Below are 20927 nucleotides of genomic sequence, written 5' to 3'. Positions count from 1 at the left end.
GTTAGAGCCACGACTCGTCGCTGTTTATAGGTTTACATTTAACAATACTACAATTTATTTATAATACTAAGCATTTTCACATTTAAACAAATAAATTTTAAGATTCGATTCAAATGAACAACTTCCTTACGAATCGCGCGCCGCTAGAATAAATATGTTACTATGGTAACAGCTTAAAAAACGCTGTTCGTTTTTGGAAAATAATAACGTTTTTCTCTCATTTCTAAAAGTACATGGAGTAAAAATAATAGTTGTATTTAACTAGTTGTTTGATTTCTGATACTACACTCCTCCAGTCCGATGGGTGGCGGTCATATATTTTAATAATTTATTTCACCACAGAAACAGAAGAGAAGCGGAAGTTATTCTCCGAGCTGATGGCGCGAAATGACTGGAATACGGCTTCACACGAATTTTCAAAATAAAATACTGACAGATTAGCAATTTAATTATCCTGCTGTCTTATATTTCTATGTGTTTCTGCAATGAAATGATAAAAACTAAGTTTAAATGAGATCAAAATCTTTTAGAAATTAGTTTTAATCCTCGTAATCAAGATTCTGCTCGGTCTTGCGGTAAGTCTTCATTTGTTATTATGAGTGTTTGTTTAGGTAACGTTACTTACGTTAGTTTTATTTTAATAAATTAAAGAAGACACGTTTTAGAGCTGTACAACAGTTTGACACTCTTTGACGTCTTGTTGGCCTTGTTTATGAGATAATCAAAACAACCTGCAGTGAGACATCGATGATTGGGCATTATTAGTGTCATAATCCTACACACACAGCATCCATTTTTTGTTCGATTTTTGTATTTAATTATTATTTACTTTGTTAAACCTAATACAAAATCGAATATACAGGTAAGTATTACATTAGAGAATTACACTATTGAGAGAACGGGATACTAACGTTAATGATTAGCAGATGTTTACAGTGTTTAATGATGACATTAAATCCTTGCCCGTTTGTTTCCACGTGATGTAGATTATATACCAGCATGTCAGAAGGCAACAAGGAGGCATACATTGTGAAATTTGTTGAATGCAATGGACAAAAGAGTGATCTGGCTCTCCAGGCCTATAAGGTGATCATAATATGTCATTCTTGTTAACATCTGTCACTGAATGCTTCTTATCTTATAATATCCTTTGAACCTTAATAGCATTACTTGATGTCTTTTGCTCATTTAATTATTTATTCATCTTCAGGCAATAGTGGAACTGCAGTCAGAGAAGTATGTGCAGACGTTGGATGAGGAAGCCGCTCTAGAGCTGGACCACAATGACAAGTCCCTGTTTGTTTTCAGTGACTTCACCAGCAGTGCCTTTGACCGCTGCAGGGGGGTGTGTTTGTGGGACTCTTCACTTTTTGTAGTGATAAGCAGTTGGCCACTTAAATTCCATTCCATCCAGAGAAAATATAATTCTGTGTTCATTTATTGCATTTATATGAAATGTGTACGGTTTTATGGTCTCGGTTACTGATGAACTTTTGAAATGAATTTTTTGACTTAAAGAATTTATTACAGAGACATCAAAACCTAATTTAAACTCTGTGCACTGTTCAAAGGGTGATAAACCACTCATAGTTCTTCAGCAAACAAGCTGCCTTGGTATTTCTGCTGAACAAATTTTATATATTGCTACTCTAGAGTTATTTTTGGTCAGGGTGAAGCACTGACATGTGTAATTGTAGCTTACACTACCAGTCAAAAGTTTTTGAACGAAGAATCTTTTAAGAATTCTCTTCTGCTCACCAAGCCTGCATGTGTTTGATCCAAAATACAGCAAAAGCAGTAATATTGTGAAATACTTTTACTATTTAAAATAACAGCTTTCTATTTGAATATATTTTAAAATGTAATTTATTCCTGTGATTTCATAGCTGTATTTTAGCGTCATAACTCCAGTCACATGATCCTTCAGAAATCATTCATATATTCTGCTCAAAAAACTGTTGAAAAGAGCTGAGTAGAATCTTATTTAGGTTTCTTTGATGAATAGAAAGTTCAGAAGAACACCATTTATCTGAAATATAATTTTTTTTAAACATTATTTATTATTTATTAATGTCTTTTTCATCACTTTTGATCAATTTAATGCATTCTTGCTAAATAAAAGTATTACTTTCTATAATTTCATAATTTAATAATACATATATAACGATTTAAATATACTGACTCGAAGTCTTCGGATGTTATTTAGTGTATAATGTTACAAAAGCTTTTTATTTCAGATAAATTCAATTCAATAAATGCTTTGGATCTTTCTATTCATCAAAGGATACTGAAAAAAATGTACTCGACTGTTTTAAATATTATTAATAATAATAATAATAAAAAAAGTGTTTCTTGAACTGCAAATAAGCATATTAGAATGATTTCTGAAGGATGTGACGCTGAAGACTGGAGTAATGATGCTGAAAATTTAGCTTTGATCACAGGAATAAATTACATTTTAAAATACATTCAAACAGAAAGCAGTTATTTTAAATAGTAAAATTATTTCACAATAATACTGCTTTTGCATTATTTTTGATTAATGGTTGTGGCTGTCGGTATTTTGGTACATCACTAATCTCTGCATTATTTACAAAAAAACTGAGTGATGTATAACTAAAGTTGTTGTTTTTTTTTTTACCTTAAAAGTTTGGTGAGTTTTTTATTTATTTATTTTTTTTTTATTTTAGCACATTTATTTGAAACTGAAATCTGAAATTTTGTAACATTATAAATGTTACTTTCAATAATTTTACAATGTAAATAATTTATCAAAACTGTATGTTTGTCATGTTTGCAGCTGGGATGCAGGATCGTGGGTCCTCTGGTAGTGCTGTTTTGTCTGCAGAAGCAGAGATGTGTGCCCAAAGCAGAGCAGCCCGTGTACAACATGGCCATGGCTGATGTCACTATCTCCTGCACCAACCTTGACAAAGAGGCACGGGTAAGGAAACACATTGATTATTAAGTCAAATATATAATTGCTTATTTTCTCCATCTTTGCTTACAGAGTGTATAAAATGTCATAGAATTAGTGAAATAATTACATCTGCATGTGCAGATCTACACAACAAATAAGCAGCTGTTTTGTTGTTCTTGTAGAGTGAAGTAATGGATCTTGTCCAGCTGATGGGTGGACGGGTCTACCGTGATCTCAATGTGTCTGTCACTCACCTGGTGGCAGGTGAAGTGGGGAGTAAGAAATACCTGGTGGCCGCAAGCCTTGGGAAGCCCATTCTTTTGCCCAGCTGGGTGAAAGCATGCTGGGAAAAGTCTCAGGATAGGTAAAGTCTACATGGTTAAAGTCACCATGGGAAAAGTCACTGTGAACTCGAAATTGAAAACTCGACATTTAATGGAATATTGCAGTGTTGTTATAAGCAATTTATCCATAAACATCTTCATACCATACACATCTTTAAAAACAAAATAACGTCCCTTCCTTTCACAACTCTACTCTGATGACTTGTGTACCAGATGGTGAGGCTAAAAAACCCTTCACAATCTTTTTTTTTTCTTTTCCCACAGTGTTTTCCATCACTCTGAACTGAAAACGGAGGATTATCGGTGTCCAGTCCTGAAAGGCTGTACGGTGTGTGTGACGGGACTCTCTACTGTGGAGCGTAAAGAGGTTCAGAGGTTGTGTGACCAGAATGGAGGCAATTACACAGGGCAGCTCAAGATGAATGAGTGTACTCACCTTATTGCCAGTGAACCCACAGGTGACCCTGTAATCTCTGACCTCATCAGTATGTTTTTGGACACAGTCCTAGGATGTTCTTCACTTCGTTTTATGTGTTGCATTTCAGGTCAGAAATATGAGTTTGCCCGTAAATGGAACGTATACTGTGTGTCCCTGCACTGGCTGTTTGACAGCATCGAGAAGGGCTTTTGTCAGGATGAGAGCAGGTATGCCGTGGAGCGTGGAAAGAAGGCGGCGGAGGAGAAGCCAGGCAGACCCAACACCTCCACTCCTACAGGATCCAACAGGAGCAAAGAGGGTGAGTAAAAAAACTGTTTTATCGTTCAGCTTGAGGCACCATTTGTGTTGTATGGAAATAATTTCTTTTTGGAAAGAGATTAATACAACGCTTTAAATTGATTTATTGTTAATAAATATTGTTAGCAATGTTTTTATTTATTTATTTTTATTCAAGGAGTCTTTCAAATATTAGAATTTCCACAAAAATAATAAGCAGCACAGTGATTTTTTTTATTTTTTATTTTTTTTTTAAACATAAATGATAGTAATGATATATGTTTTTGTTTGAATCTCTGACACTGAAGGAGTAATGACTGCTAAAATTTAAGTTTTTCTATCACATGAATAAATACATGAAAATACATTTATTTTAAATTTTCACAATATTACTGTTTTACTGTGTTTTTGATCAAATAAATGCAGCCTTGTAGATCCCAAGAGACGTATTTCAAAGATACTTTTTGATATCTTAGAGATACTTTAAGATATCTTAAGTCGTGGCCTAGTGGTTAGAGAGTTTGACTCCTAACCTAAGGGTTGTAGGTTTGAATCTCGGGCCGGCAATACCACGACTTAGGGGCCCTTGAGCAAGGCACCGATCCCCCAACTGCTCCCCGGGCGCCGCAGCATCAATGGCTGCCCACTGCTCCGGGTGTGTGTTCACGGTGTGTGTGTGTGTTCACTGCTGTGTGTGTGCACTTTGGAAGGGTTAAATGCAGAGCACGAATTCTCAGTATGGGTCGTCATACTTGGCTGAATGTCACGTCACTTTCACTTTTTCACTACTTATGACCAGTTCCAATGTATGATTTATTTAGTTTACAGGTGTATATTTCTCTGTCATTTGTTTGTGCAGAAGGTCCCTCACTTCTGGGATTGAGCCATATTTCTAATATCAGTATGAATGTCAATGAAACAGCCCTCACCACAGCAGGAATCAGCCACATAGAGACTCCTGATCCAGTTGACTCATTTGATGTCACTGTTTGTCGAGTTGATGACCTGTTAGATGGCTGTAAGGTTAGTTTGTTTTAAACATTTCCTGAACAATTTTAAGTGATGCATTTGAGACATTGTTTAGTGATATCTTAAGGATTAAGCCTATGGGATATCTTTTTCATTTGTGTGAATTTAAACGTTGAATCTGGAAGGAAAAAACTTCCATCACTGACCTTTTTTCACTTTCTTTTTGTCTTTTAGTTATATCTATGTGGCGTATCAGGAAAGAAACTGGAGAAACTGCGGCGGATGGTGAACTCTGCCGGAGGGTTGCACTACAACCAGCCCAGCCAAGAGCTGACCCATATAGTGATGGGTGAACCAGACCAGGGGCTCAAAGTCTTCCTTGACAAAGCCACTCACAGGTCAGTCTAAGGCCACGTTTACACAACAACAATGTAGTCAAAAACAGAAAAAGTTTTTCCCTTGCATTTTTAAAACTTTCATGTATGCATGACAACGTTTTCAAAATGATTTGCTTTTACACATCTGTGAAAATGGCCAAAAACACTGTAGTTGGCCAGTAGTTGGCAATGCAACAATAAAAAAAATTTCAGAACTGATCCGATACAGAAAATTCTGCGCATCTGCCGATACCGATCTAATCCGATACCAGCGCAGTTTTTTTAATCAATGTAGAATTTCTATACTTCTGTGTTGACCTGACCATCACTCTTTTGTGTGTTAAACACAATCTACTGCATTAAAGACTTCATTTTAATGAAACATAAGTGAAACATTTCTATTTACAAATAAAAGTGAATGTCTAAATCTGGTTATGTGTTATACATTGCTTTTTGTATAGAAAAGTTAAGAAGAGATATTGATACGTAGTGTATTAAATCTGTGCGTTAGTTTATTGAGCCTTTTCTTTGAACAGTTTTAAACCTCAGTTACTGTGTGCTCTTGAAGAGTGTTACATTGTTTTGACTGTAGTAACCGAACGCCACATGCAGTTTGATTGCTGGTGACAGACAGCCGCAGCAGAAAGTAGAGTTTATGTGAACTTGAATTTAATGACTTAAATAGTCATCTGTACCTCACAGTGAACTATGGAACAGCTTCAAAACACTTGAAATATAGTGCACGAAAACTTTTTGGTGCTTTATAATGTTTTTGTCTCTTTCATGAGGCTCAACAATAACACAGAATAGTATACGCACAATATCGGATTTGGATCGGTTCGTCTGACCGATACCCGATTCGGGAGAAAATGCCAGTATCGGAGCCGATACCGATACGGAGTATTGGATCGATGCATCCCTAGATTATATGTTGTATATGTTTGTCATTCCCCAAAATCCTTTTGTCGTGTAAACAAACAGACAAAATGCATAAAAAGTTTCCAGTTTTTTTTTTACTTGTGTAAAATGTAGTGTAAATGGGCCCTAACTCCATGTCAGGGTTACTAGTTGCAGAAAGTGCAAGGTAGGGTTGTGTGCGATAATATCATAATTGTCGTTCAGTGCGATTTTGAAATTTTCGTGTATTTTGTAAAAACCATTCAAAACACCTACAGAGTGCACACATGCATTAAGTGAAGTCTACACTAGTGCGTGTGTGCATTTAGAATGCGTTCGTTCACTGCATGATTCAGTCTAATAAAATACATTTAGAATGATCACCAAATTCAAGACATGGTGGCAGAAAATTTTATATTTATACCACTTCATAAAGTTAATCAATTTCACAGCACTTTTTTTCCCTCCCAAATTTACCATAATTACAAATTTAATATAGTTTTTTAATGATATTTCAATAAACAAGAAGTTTATTAAGAGATTTACATTTCAGACACCATGTTGGCTGTTTTTCCTCTATTTTGCCAACAAAAAGTTTTGTTCTTGAATGAATCAACTGTTTAAATTATTCGGTTCAGTAACAATGACTCACTTATTTACAGTGACTTGCTACCACATATCGACAGTTTTAATTTCACATTTAAAGAATCTTTTTATTATTTAAATAATTTTTTAAATATCTGAATTCAACATTTCATGTTTAATAGAGTAAAATGTTATTTATACATTCTTCTAGGATTTCACCCCCACGGGGACTTAGCCTTCAGAGAGACCATTAGGTACAATGATACAAATTACCTAAACTGTATTTTAAAGTGCTTATAAAATCTCTATTACTGGATGAAGTAAATATAGACAATTGCCTATTAAAGTTATACAATTTATCACAGCGGGCGAGTACCACATTGAGATCTCTTGTGACATCTTGATAAACTTTGAGGAAGCAGCACTGGCCTGATCATTCAGATAGCTGATTATAGTATTAGTGGGGCTGAATCCCCCCTAAAAAGGGTCTAGAACCACCCCTTCAGATGCAGCTTCTGGTGTTGCCTCTGCAGCGCAAAGATGAATTTTGTTGATGATACGGATTTCATTTGCTTGGTAACACCCCAAATGTCTTATTATTCTAATTCACTGATTAAATGTAAGAATTTGATTTCAAAGACAATGCAAATTTTTAGAAGCAAAAGGCTTTATATAGGCAGAAATGCCATTAGAGGGTAAAAATCCATTAAAAATTATAGAAAAAGTGTAAAAAAAAAAAAAAAAAAAAAAGGCAAATCTTTAGGAGTTGGTTTAAGATGCCAGCACAATAACACAGTCCTCAAAATATTGTATAATTAATCGTTATCAATAAAATCCCAGGAAATATTGAGATATTACTTTTTGTCAATATCAAACACCCCTTGCACAAGGTTCATGGTACATATCTTTCAGCTGGGCTCTTCCTATCTAATTTGCCATTCTTGTCCAAAATAAGGTACAGTTTAAACAATTCAAATGTGCTTCTGTGTTCTTCTCCTCAGACCCCATATAGTGACCGTGCAGTGGTTGCTGGAGAGTTTCTCCCGTGGCTCCTTGCTCCCAGAGGATGGTTACCTTCACCCCTCATTTCTGCCCCCTGCCCCAGCTGCTGTTGATATGCCTGCTCCTCACAAAGCTGCCCCCCGCGCCTCCAGACCCTCTATAGCTCCCCCTCCTGCCCTTAGTCCAGGTCGACAAGCCAGAGCAGAGGAAGACCTGCTATCACAGTACATGGAGAATGACCAGACTGTGGGTGAGTTGATAAATATTTAAACCCTCCTCTGTCTACACCTGTCTGTCTCCTTTATTCTTCCCTGCCTGTCTTTCCCATAGTTGAGCTGCCTCAGGCCACTGATAGTACCAGCACCAGGCAGAGCGAGAGCGTTTTGCTTCCAGAGCCTCCACCTGCAGTGAAAGACTCCACCTTGGTTGAAACCTCAGTGGGTGGCCTTTTTGCAGGGAAGCGTTTTATCTTGTTTGGTTTTGGAGCTGAGGCTGAAGCGCAGCTCTCAGAACTAGTCATGGAAAACGCTGGGAAGATCTTGGTCGGCCGCTCCAGAGCTGTGGCGAATTATGCCATCGTGCCGCTGCTGGGCTGTGATGTGGAGGCCACAGTAGATGAGGTTGCGACAGATACCTGGCTGGTAAGAAAGATATGTTTGAGTCTATGCACAGGCAGGACACTTTCTGTGATGTTTCTTTATTACTAATGGACTGTTTGTGTGTATGTGTTCAGGCCATGTGTGTGGAGCAGCAGTGTGTTTTGCCACTACCCTCTCATCCACTGTTCACTCCAGTAGCAGTGAGAGAAGGCTTCTATCCTCTCAAAGACTGCGTGCTGTCCGTCAGTCAGTTCACTGGATCTGAGCGAGAGTCTCTCATTCAGCTTGCTGAACACCTGGGAGCGAGGTAAGACCTTTTGATCACAGTCCTCACCTTCTAGGTAGTTTCAAGTTTTTTGTCTTCCTCAGTATTTTCGTCTTGTTTTCCAGTACAAATATCTAAACATCCTTACATCAAGATACATTTAATTGAAATGTCTTTTTTCTTAACAAAATGAAGGAAGCTTATCTTTAAAGGGGTCATAAACTGAGAAACCAAAATTCCCTTTATATTTTTAAATATAAGAAGTCATTGTACTATTAAAAGCATTGTGTAAGTTTCAGAGCTCTTTCTTGTTAGTCTAAAAACTGCACATATTGAGCTTATATTGAGGCCAATCTGCCAAAATGACAGGTTGTGGAATGTGCCACTCTATGATGTAATAGCGTAGCTAAACACCTCCTCTGCAGAAGAAGATCAACACCTACTTCTACATCACTGACTGTTTAGCCCCAACCACCAATTCGCACACGTAGTGTAAATAATGAGAGGCAAACATAGATAAAAGATAAATATCGCTCTGAATACAAGACACTGTGCAGTGCCAAGTTGTGGAAAAACAGTCTTTGCATTGCCCTCCTTCAGATCCCAAAATCAGAGTGGATAAACTTTATTTGTGACCCTTAAGTCTTAAGTTGCTGGGGTATTTAGCAGTAGCCAAAAAAACTTTGTATGGGTCAAAATTATCCATTTTTCTTTTATGCCAAAAATAATTAGGATATTAAGTAAAGATCATGTTCCATGAAGATATTTTGTAAATTTCCTACCGTAAATATATCAAAACATAATTTTTGATTAGTAATATGCATTCCTAAGAATTCATTTGGACAACTTCAAAGGTGATTTTTCTCAGTATTTAGATTTTTTTGCACCCTCAGATTCCAGAATTTCAAATAGTTGTATCTCTGCCAAGTATTGTCCAAAGTTTAAAATCATTGGTTACCCATAAGCCACTCACATAACATTTATTATGTGTGTTATGCGCCGGCTCAGCCGCCTCGAACTTCCACTGTAAACACAGGAATGCTGCGAAAAACAAAACCATCAAGCAAGTTTTGCTGCCTTGTTAACCTGATCCTGCATGAGAGCAACCAAGGGGGACGCAGTCACAATTATCCACTTCGCCGGACTTTGACCTCCCCAGTTTCTCATGAGTGGGGCCATAACATCACCTTCATTCAAAATGTGAAACAAACAAGCTGCGAATAGCATCCTATGTCTCCCTGTCTCCATGTCCACTTTCGATTTCAATTTCCCTAACCTAAACTATGATCTTACATTCTGCGCTGATGTGGGATATTCAGAATGATTAAAACTGAAGCCAACGCTGTGCTGGTTATAACAAAATTGTTTATTACTTCTTAATTGTTTTTTTTTTAATGTAAAATTGTTGATAACATTATAAGGGGAGCTCAGAGAACAGATATTTGTTTTAATCGTTAATTCATTTAATTTTGATGGATTTCTGTGTGTCCACTTCCATTTATTACAAACGTTTTCTTTACATGGTCTTAAGTCTTGAATTTTCCTTCACAAATCATGCAGAATCTCTGCCTTACATCAGACCTAAGAGTTTTTAAAATGTAATTTTGAAGCACAACTCCAATTTAACTATTCAGAACTACATGCATTTACATATTTTTATTTTTATAACCATTACCTTTTCTCAGAGCTAATCTAATGTTTTCTTATTTCTCTCCCCCTACACATCGGTCTGCAGTGTTCAGGATTACTTTGTGCGGACTGCTAATCAGAGAAAAGGAATGCTGGCCAGCACTCATTTGGTACTCCAGACTCCTGAGGGCACAAAGTACCAGGCGGCTCAGAAATGGGGTCTGCCTGCAGTCACAATCCGCTGGGTTTTAGAATCTGCCAGAACAGGGAAGCGTGCTGATGAGGCACGATTCCTGGTTGACCTGCCTCCCTCTCCAGGTCAGTCAGAAGTAGAATTATAAAGAATGTTTTGTGACTATTTAACAACCTGCTGTGACGGAGTTATGATTTTAAGACTGAAATTATATTTTGACTGACTTAATACAATTCAAGAGATGTCATAGACCAGTGTAATATACAACTTGGACACCAAATATCACTCTTTCTTTGTCATTTTTTTTTTATATAGAGAGAACCGAGGACAGTTTTGTCGGAGCATCTCAGAAATACCCGCCACCACTGCACCTCCTTCAGCGCTCTCCAGAGTTACCACTTCTGGGCCCACAAAATAGTGCTGCCATCACCCCTCTGGACACGGCTCGCTTTCAGAGTCGCACTGTCCGCTCAGCAGTCAGGAAGCTGAGACAGGGAGAGGAGGAGCAGGCCAATGTAGCAACCCCGGGACAGGATGAGGCCAAAGGAACCCTGCAGAAAGACTCTTCCCTCCAACTAGACACTCCCTCTCGGTTCCTGAGCAGAGACAAACTCTTCGGACCCTCATTTAACACAAAGGTGAGCTGGACATGGGAAGGGATTTAATTATAAGCCTTGTTTAGAGTTAAAAGTTAGTTAATAGACTGATATGAAATGGCCACACAGTTTGTTCCATTGTCAGAAACATTAAAAGTGCCATAGAATGCATTGATACAATATTTTAAAATGTTCTCGGGTGTCTCCAGAGTGTGTATATGAAGTTTTATTACAAAATACCCCACTGATAATTTTTTATAGCTTGTTTATATTGCCAATTTTATGATATAAGACAAAACGAGCTGTTGGGGTGGCTTATCCCACTTCCCCATGGAAACCCAGCAACCCCAATAATGTGATATTTATCCCCTAAAATGCACATTTTACCAGTGGAATCCCACCAAAAATGTATATTTTACCCCACCGGAATGTGATTTTTACTGGGGATCCCCCTCATAATGTGATTGTGCTAGTTTTGAGTAGCAATTGAGCTGGTTTTGTTGTGAAAACCTGCCAACCCTGCCAGAGCTTCAAGAGCTCATGCATAACCGGTGTTACAGTTTAACTGGTGGCTACTGACTTAACATTGCTTCCAAATGCAATTTTTAACTACCACATTCCTATTTTCGATCGTTCTGGTAGCACATGAATGGAGCATCACTGAAGATAGACAATGGTAGCTTTAGCTGCATTAACCTTACAGAGAGCCAAGAAGCTATTTTGGGAAACAAAATATGATGACTTTGTCTGGAGTCTGGATGTTTGCGCACGAAGCCCTGGTATCGACCCCTCTTTCAGAAGCAATCTTTGCACAACTCTAGCGCCGAACTGACCCATGTTTGTGGGACAGTCCATTGTAAAATGTTAGCACAATTGTATAGGAGTTTTTTTTTTTTTCTAGGACATTTCCTTTGAAAATGAGAGTTAACCACGTGTCCTCAGCGGTCTGTGGAGACTCCTATGTTGTTGGTGCATCCCAACACACTACACTTTTAATGGTTCTATGGTGCTGACATTGCACCTCCAGCAGCTACAGTAAGAGAACAGTAATAGAGGACCGCAGCTTCTCACTCAGAGCTGTGAATATGCTAATAGGGCAGAGAGCGCCACAAATGGGCGGGACTTTCATCGACTATGTCATCATAGTAGTGAAAAACCTGGAAGTGTTAGTGTGGAGAGACTGTTTATGAACTATGGGGATTATAAAACAATGAGCGGGTGGATTTTTACCATTATAGGCTGGTTGTTTTCACACACTGTGGCCACACAACAGTGTTCAAACATCTTGTAAAAGAGATTTTTGCATTCTATGGCACTTTTAACCCATTGCAGTTTTTTTGTCTATTCAGTATTACATTTCTTCTAATGATCAGAGACAAGTGCAAAATGATTAAGCTAAAACTAAACATTTTGTAATATGGTGGTATGTCTGTGTTGTAGGATGTTTTTGACCATTTGCAGACTCCTGGTAATAAGCCTCAGCAAGGTCAGGGGGCTGAGACTCCTCTGTCGGAGGTCATTGAGAGGAACCTTAAAGCTGCAGTTGCCAACAGCAACCGCAGTCATGTCACGAGTCTCGCAGCCATGACTGCCAGTCCAAAACTGGGAAAAGAGCCTGAAGCTGAGGTACACACACACACACACACACACTCAGAACCTCTATGTGTATACAGATATATACAGGTGTGTCTGTGTCTTGCAGGTGAAGCAGAAGGCTGCAGCTCCTCTTAGTGGGGTGGTGGTGTGTATAAGCAAGAAATTAAGCAAGAAACAGAGTGAACTCAATGCAGTGGCCGCCTCTCTAGGTGCAGACTTCAGGTATATGCCAAATCTCTCTCATTTTCAGTGAATCTGTCTAAAAGTAATAACGCAATCTGAGATGTTGGTAGGAAATACAGATTTGTTTTTAGCCAAACTGGTGGAGTTTAATGCATTTTCTCTCTTATAGATGGTCGTGTGATGACTCTGTCACTCACTACATCTACCAGGGTAAAGTAGGAGACAACAGTAAGGAATACAAAGCTGTCAAAGAGAGAGGACTACATATAGTGTCACAACACTGGCTACAGGCTGTACGTATGCATATAAATGCATATCTCACAAAACCGGGTGTCTGTGGAACTTCTGAATGTGTTCATTCAGAATTTACGCATTGAAGTTGAAGTGTTAATGCTTAATATTTTTGTTGAATCTGTGATGCAGTTATTCAGGATTCTTTGATTTAATAAGAATATCATTGGCTGCGTTTCCATTACCTTTCAAATTGCGCAAATTGAAAATTGAAAATGCGCCTATTGGAAACGTCACTGTCACCATGACTCGTTGCGAAAGGAAAAAAATATAAGATTTAGTCGCATAACATCGGTTAATGCAAATGGAAATTTCGCAATACTTTTTTTTTTTTTTTATCAACATTTATAAAATATTGCTGAAGTTTTTCGCAGATCTGTAATGGAAACACAACTACTTTTAATCAGTCAAGTTTAAAAAACAAACAAACTTGTATTTCATATTATATTTATTTAAACATGCAACAAAGATGTAAACTGTTTTATTAGTACATAAAAATACCCTTAAACATGATGAAAAGTTGGAGTTTTAAATCCCGTTGTACATATTATTTTCAGTGTGCAGATGAGCAGAAGCATGTGTCCGAGTCACTCTACCCTTTTACATTCAACCCCAAAATGAGCCTCACCATGAGTCAGGTGGCAGATATCACTCCGAGGTCACCTCCTTCCACCCCCCGCACCAGACTCAGGCCGTTTACAGAGAATGAGGAGACCAGGGTGATGGATTTATACCTTGCACTGCACTACCCATACACTTTAGCCCTATCATATAGAGGTTTTTTTATATCCTGTAACTTGTAATATATTGAATTTTGTTTTAAAGCTTAGTCCTGTTGACAGCATCGCAGACATCTCAACTCCTCAGAGTGTCAGTGTGGGAGAGCCTGAGAAAGATCAGACCGTCAGCACTGAAAGAAGTGAGTCATTTTTAAAGATGTGTCTTTGATTCCTGTATTAAATCTCTATGTTTGTCTCTGACTGATCTAAAGTCACAATTCAAAGCTTGATCTCTGTCTTCATTCCTTTTTCTTATCTTCTCCCTCCCTCAGATCTCACAGAAACGCTTGAGATGAGAGAGAGTCTTCAAAGGCAACTTCAGGAGATCATGTCTGCTACTAAACTGACCAGCGGTCGTCGAGGCTCCTCGCGGTTGGTCAGAACAGGCTCAGGGGGACTAGAATCACCCCACACCCCGGACAGCCTGGGGCGAATGGGAAGACGCAGCCGCACTTTAGAGGCCCTACGGTATAAAAACAAGACTGGCTAGAGTACTGATCTGACCCCTTCACTATCTCAAAGCTTGTAGCATCTGATTGCTGTTGCATCACTTTTTTCCATTGTGAAAGTTGTGTTTTTAAGACTGCATGATAAAAGATTGTGTTTTGGCAGAATGTCACGTCAAGTAGCTGTGGACCTGAACACAGAGCCGTCTCAGAGTGAGCAGATCGTGTGGGATGACCCCACTGCACGAGAGGAGCGAGCTAAACTGGCTGATAACCTGCAGTGGCCTGGCAGCCCCTCCCAGCACTCTGAAACCATCGTCCCACCGCCCCTCTCTGACAACACAGCCAGGGACTCTATGACTGACTCTGAGCTTGTGGAAATGGGTATGAGAAAAATGCATTAAATTTTTTAGAAAATGTACATACTTTTGCAGATACACTTCTATTCAAAAGTTAGGTTTGTTAAGAATTTTTTTTGTTATGCTAACCAAGGCTTGATCATAAATACAGTAAAACAGTAATATTGAGGAAATGCTATTTAATTTACAGACTTTTCAACTTTTAAGTATAGTTTCAAATGAAATGTATAGTCGTAAGGGTAAAGCAGATTTTTCAAAAAATGGCAAATAACATTAGCAGCACTATGCACATTTTGTTTTCATAAACATTAAAAAGAGTTTAAATAATTAAATATGAAATGGTAATACTAACCATCGGGACTTTTTATCATGGTTTATCACACCAATAACCGTTTCATCCATAAATGCATTCTTTCTAAATAAAAGAATAATAAATAAAAAAACATACCTCAACTTTTGAACCCTAGTGTAAAGACGTAAAATCACATTATAAATGTTCTGATTCAACCCTTCGGACCCTTCCCAGCTGCATTTGAAGTCATCGACGCACAGCTGAAGCCAAAGGTGACCCCACCTCCAGCTGATAGGCTACAGAGCCCTGAAACACCTGAAGCACTCGCTCTTGCTTTCCCCACCTCTAAACCTGCAGTTCCTTCCCTTTCAGAGGTACACATACCTAGGGCTCTCTTGCTGAAGGATTGGCTGCTTTTGAGTGGCTCAATATTATTTTGATAACCATATATTTCTTTTTTGTGGTTTTATTGATTTATTTATATATACACACACATAATTTAGTTCTGATTCTCAAATCTGACTGGACATGAGGCTTTCCAAGAGTGCTTATATTTCACCAGTATCAGCACTGGGTCTCTTCATGTTGTGTTAAAAATGCAAAACCATTCATGAATGAAACAAACTGTTGAAATTAATTGAATTTTACATGAACAGTAGTTATAATTCATTTTATTCAAATTTGATCTAACTGGATCTTTCTTTAAAAGACTGAAGATAAGGAGGAGGAAAAGTATCCTCCACGATTCTTGCTGTCTTCATTGAACCCACAGGAGCGCATCGACTACAGTCATCTCATAGAGGAGCTAGGTTAGTACACAAAGCAACCTAGTTTCTCCCATTTCTTGTACTTTATATGGTGTCTGTCAGTGTACCTGACTGCACTGAACTTAATTTAGGGATGCGTAAAACTACATAATTTCAAAATCAACTAATTAGCTAATTGGTCTTATGGATTGGTCTGTATTAGGGGTGCACGATATAAGATTTTTGCCGATATCCGATATGACTGTATTTTTCAACTCATTTTGGCCGATACCGATATATTTCCTTTTGTTTGGAAACAACACCAAGCCTCTCCTGTGTGGAAATTATAAGCAACTTATTTTTTCAATTTGGTTAGTTTTTAACAAGAAATTATATGTTTGAATTAAACCGTAATGTTAAAGTTCTTTTGTAAAAACAAATTTAAAAATCAGAAAATCTTTTAGAGCTTCTAATTTGTTTTCAAAAACAACATATTACATATTAATGAATAAATCAGCTTATATACAATTATTTAATTTACAAGTGTCATGTTTTTTTTTTTATTAATGTAAGCTTCGGCTTCTGACCTTTAAATCAAAACATACTCATGACTTTGACATCAATTACTGCTTTATTTAATCAGAAACACAGTCTAAATGTTATTTGTGTATTTTACTTTCATTTTATCAGAAGTAGGGCCAAAAATGCCCCCTTCAGAATTAATTAGGATCCTGGGGAGGCTTCCGCTGCATGTGCTTTGACTGTTTACTCTATCATACACAGAATGCATCATTTTGTACTTTCATTTTCAGTCCAAATGCAGCGATCCAAAACAGTGAAAGTAATCATCATTCAGACTAGGGCTGCACAAATCATAATTGATGATTATTCCCTGGAAATTGTAATTGCAATTATCACAATTTACATTGAATGATGTTTAAACCATTGTTGCCGTATTTTTATAACCATAAAAAAAACTAGCTGAAAACACTCTAACTGAAAAACTTTGTGCTTTTCTATAGTATTAACTAGCCTCAAATGTCAACTATAAATCAGATTGGGTTCTTCTTTAAATAATAAAAAGTAGACATGGACTAACAATATCCAGTGGTTTTTTTTTTTTAACTAATGTTAACAAAAATTAATAAATACATTAACACATGTATTGCTCATTGTTAGTTAATGTTAATGCATTAACTAATGGAACCTTATTGTAAAATAGTATAAAAAAAGTATTTTTTGGTATTTTAAAGGGTATTTTAGATTTACTTCAATACAATATCTGAAAAAAAAGTATAGAATGAAAGTTTTGTCATTAATCACTTAACCCCATGTCATTCCAAACCTATAAAAGCTTTGTTTGTTTTGGGAACACAATTTAAGATATTTTGGATGAAAACTGGGAGGCTTATGAGTTATGACTGTCCCATAGACTGCCAAGTAAATTACATTGTCAAAGTCCAGAAAACTATGAGCCATCTGCCAACAGTGGTATGCATGTATTATATGATTTGTTACACACTGCTGTTCATATATGAGGTCAGTAAGAGATTTTTTTAAGAAATGAATACTTTTGAGCAAGGACACATTAAAATGATCAAAAGTGATGGAAGAAATTTATGATGTTACAAAAGATTTAGATTTAATATAAATGCTGTTCTTTCTGAACCTTGTTCATCTAAGCAACCTGAAAAAATATCAGTTTCTGCAAATTTACCATTATACTTTGCGAATAATGCAACTTTTTTTTTATTTATATATATATTTTTTAAGTAACAGCTGGAGTAATGGCAAAAAATTCGAAAATTTGAATTTTGAAAATATATTAAAATAGGAAACAATTCTTGTTTTACTCTGTATTTTTACTACTGTATATTCAGTTGTTTTATTCCATACCCAAAGCTTCTCTTTTTGATGCGTCATGAATGTGTACATGTGCAGGTGGTGTTGTGCTGGAGAAACAGAGTTTTGATCCCAGCTGCACTCATGTGATTGTTGGTTATCCTCTGAGGAATGAGAAGTATCTGGCCGCTATGGCAGCAGGCAAGTGGATTCTTCATCGCTCGTATCTGGAGGCCTGTCGTGCAGAAGGACACTTCATAGAGGTATGTGTCCGCATTAGTGATTAGTGTCTTTCGGTGATAAAAGATGATGTTGTTCACATCCTGTATGTGTCTTAGGAGGAGCAGTACGAGTGGGGCAGCAGCTCTATCCTGGACGCTCTGTCATCCATCAACTCTCAGCAGAAGAGACTGGCACTGGCAGCCATGCGATGGAGGAAAACACTACAAGGCAGCTCAAACAAGGAGGTACACGTATATGTTTTGCTTGGGTGAGCATGCAAGTACATGGTGCAGCACCTAATGCTTTTTACATGCAGGGTGCGTTTGGGGGTTGGACTGTGATGCTCAATATTGACCAGGCCAGAGAGGCTGGATTCAGACGGCTGCTGCAGTCTGGGGGAGCCAAGGTCTGTTGTTTTTGTGTTCTTCTCTTTTGATTCTACACTGAATCCATAAATAACATTGGATTCCTGTGACCTTACAGGCAGTGATTTCTGTTTTCTGCTCATTTCTTTCTGTGTTGTTTCTCTGTCTTGTATTAACCCTCTCTGTCCCTGTATAGGTGTTGCCAGACCCTTCTCCTTCACTGTTTAAAGAGGCCACACACCTTTTTGTGGATTTTAGTCGGTTAAAACCAGGTGATGTCAGAGTGGACATCAGTGAGGCTGCAGCTCAGGGGGTCAAATGTCTAAAACCAGAGTACATTGCTGATTACCTAATGCAGGTAAGAGCTGATGATGATGACACCTGACTAGTGCAGCACGTTTTGGGGGATTTATATTGCTTTAATTGTTTAAAGGGCTGCACAGTTTGTCCAAAAATGTGTAATTGTGTATCAATATGACTACAAAAAAAAGAATCAATTGTTGCAAACAGCAGTTATCGGGGTCCAAGTACAAACAGCTCATTAGGACCATATAGTTAATCAAAAGTTGTTACAGTAGACAAATAATATTATTTCCTAATTATATTGGAAAGCAATACTTTAGTTATGTCTGGAAACTTGACAAATGTTTTCATGTGTATCATTAGAATATATAAAAAATACAATAATCACAGATTTCCTTGCAAACTGATTAGACTTAGATTCGATTAGACTTTAAACTTTATGAAACTATAATACATTTTAAGTCAATCCTGGAGACCTAAAAGGATCTGTTATCCTTTTGCCAGCATTGTCTAAAGCTGCTTTGCAAACAGTGTAGTGAAGAGTACATAAACAGCCTAAAATGATGTCATATATATATATACATACACACTATCCTACCAAGTTTGGGCGTGGTCGCATTAGAAGATAATGAAGGGAGACATGAAAAACGGACATCGCGTTGTTTTCATATGGATTACTTTATCACAGAATATTTGTCTTCGGCAGCACTTGTTTGGTTTAAAAGTAGAAATATCAGGCTTTCTATAGATAAATCTCTCATGTCTTTTCGTTGAGTATTCACTGAGTTACAGTTCATTTTAATGACGCGTGTCTAAATGAAGTAGACAAAGGCTGCAGACAGCACACCTTGTTTGTTATCTTTATTTTATAAATGCACAAAGTTTAGTTATGTCTGTATACTAAAAGTAGACCCATTACAGATTCAATTGATGTATTGCTCTTATCTGTACGATCAGAACTGAAAGTGTAATTTAAGTTCTTTTCGGGGTTATCAGGAGAAAATGACTCAGTCATTGAAAAGTATGATTTGTATACATATATAAATAGCTTCTTTTTTCAGGAGCCTTCTCCTTCAATGGATGCTTACTATCTTCCTGGTGCAGCTACGGATGATCTAGAAAAAGTTCAAGATACATCTTCACGCAAACGGAAAGCCTCTGGGGAAAAGTCCACATTGAAGAAGAGTCGTGTGAGATAAAACATCCAATTTCAGATGCTAATGTAATATGTATTTAAGTGATTTTATTCAATTATTACATTGTTGATCAAATATGTCTGTCTTGTCAATAAAAAATCAATTCAAAAAGTGAAACACAGTCCAAGAAATCTATTGAACAGTCATGCGTAAAAAAAAAAATAAAAAAAAAAGAATTTTCAACAGAAATTGCAAAAGCCTGAATTAAACAAGCTTGCACCTGTGTTATGCTAGACATTTATAGACTCTGATGTACTACCACTTTCTTCCCAGCGGAGGGAGCGTTTTTCACATAATGGAAGGGTAGTAAGACTTACTGGTCATTTTATTCTTAAATTACCATGTATAACCTGTCACGTACAAAAAGAGTTGTTGTTTTTTCCCTTCACTAATGGATGAACAAGTACTATTTAAATATTATTAAAAAGAGGCTTAAAGGAATAGTTAACTCAAAATGTTTTATTCTGTCATTAATTACTCAACCTCATGTTGTTCCAAACCCATAAGACCTTCATTCATTTTTTTCTTTGCATGCTAAAAGTATTCTCGTAGCTTCATAACATTGCGGTTGAACCACTGATGTCACATTGGCTATTTTAACAGTGTCCTTACTACCTTTCTGGGTCTTGTTGAAAGTTATAGTTGCGTTGCTGTCTATGCAGAGTCAGAAAGCTCTCGGATTTAATAAAAAATATCTTAATTTGAGTTTCGAAAAATGAATGAAGGTCTTCAGAATGACATGAGGGTTATTAACATGTAATTAATACAAATTTTCATTTTTGGGTGAACTATCGCTTTAACAATTATTTGGTGTAATCAAACAGAATGTACAGGTAGACGAATTAGACAATGAGAAAATTAACTTGAATTACTTTGATGTCTCAAACAGTAATACAGTCTACTTCATTTGATCAATTTAAAAGTGGTTTGTGATTCAGTTTAGCACTCTGTTCGGAGAATCCTGATTATCTGATAAAGGGGAATGAACATTTACTCAAGGTGTTGCTTACAGTCCCTGTTTGTGTAACCCTCCTTATGAAAGACATCAAAATCATATGTGTCCACTGCAATCATTCCGTAACTAATGGCAAAAAGTGCTGCTGTCTGGTATATGTCATAGAACCAATTCATATTGTTATTACTTGGTCAAATGTATATAATTAGTTTGAACTCTTTCAGTACTCTCCTATAGTAACAATAGGAATAATAACTGTTT

General features: G+C 37.1%; 1 protein-coding gene across 2 annotated transcripts; it reads left to right on the top strand.

The window, feature by feature from the left end:
• Positions 1 to 268: 268 nt before the first annotated feature.
• On the top strand, positions 269 to 19828 carry LOC132115973 (DNA topoisomerase 2-binding protein 1-A-like). Of its 2 annotated transcripts, none has more exons than XM_059524433.1 (28): positions 269 to 575; positions 987 to 1086; positions 1211 to 1345; positions 2801 to 2944; positions 3103 to 3284; positions 3529 to 3722; positions 3810 to 4001; positions 4839 to 5002; positions 5183 to 5346; positions 7809 to 8059; positions 8140 to 8450; positions 8543 to 8715; positions 10409 to 10620; positions 10811 to 11133; positions 12553 to 12717; positions 12794 to 12909; positions 13040 to 13163; positions 13719 to 13880; positions 13987 to 14080; positions 14213 to 14408; positions 14553 to 14770; positions 15272 to 15411; positions 15747 to 15846; positions 17725 to 17888; positions 17964 to 18092; positions 18164 to 18253; positions 18409 to 18570; positions 19577 to 19828. In XM_059524433.1, the coding sequence occupies exons 2-28, from the start codon at positions 1000 to 1002 to the stop codon at positions 19712 to 19714; spliced, it is 4530 nt and encodes a 1509-aa protein (XP_059380416.1). In that variant the 5' UTR covers positions 269 to 575; positions 987 to 999; the 3' UTR covers positions 19715 to 19828. The 2 variants fall into 2 exon arrangements, with proteins under 2 accessions (XP_059380416.1, XP_059380415.1); XM_059524432.1 differs by having other exon boundaries at positions 272 to 575; positions 12532 to 12717.
• The last annotated feature ends 1099 nt before the right edge of the window (positions 19829 to 20927 follow it).

The sequence above is a fragment of the Carassius carassius genome, chromosome 35 (assembly GCF_963082965.1).
Source record: "Carassius carassius chromosome 35, fCarCar2.1, whole genome shotgun sequence".
Classification (NCBI taxonomy): Eukaryota; Metazoa; Chordata; class Actinopteri; order Cypriniformes; family Cyprinidae; genus Carassius; species Carassius carassius.
Note: the sequence above shows the minus strand (reverse complement) of the source record. Positions and strands in the feature narration are given on the sequence as shown.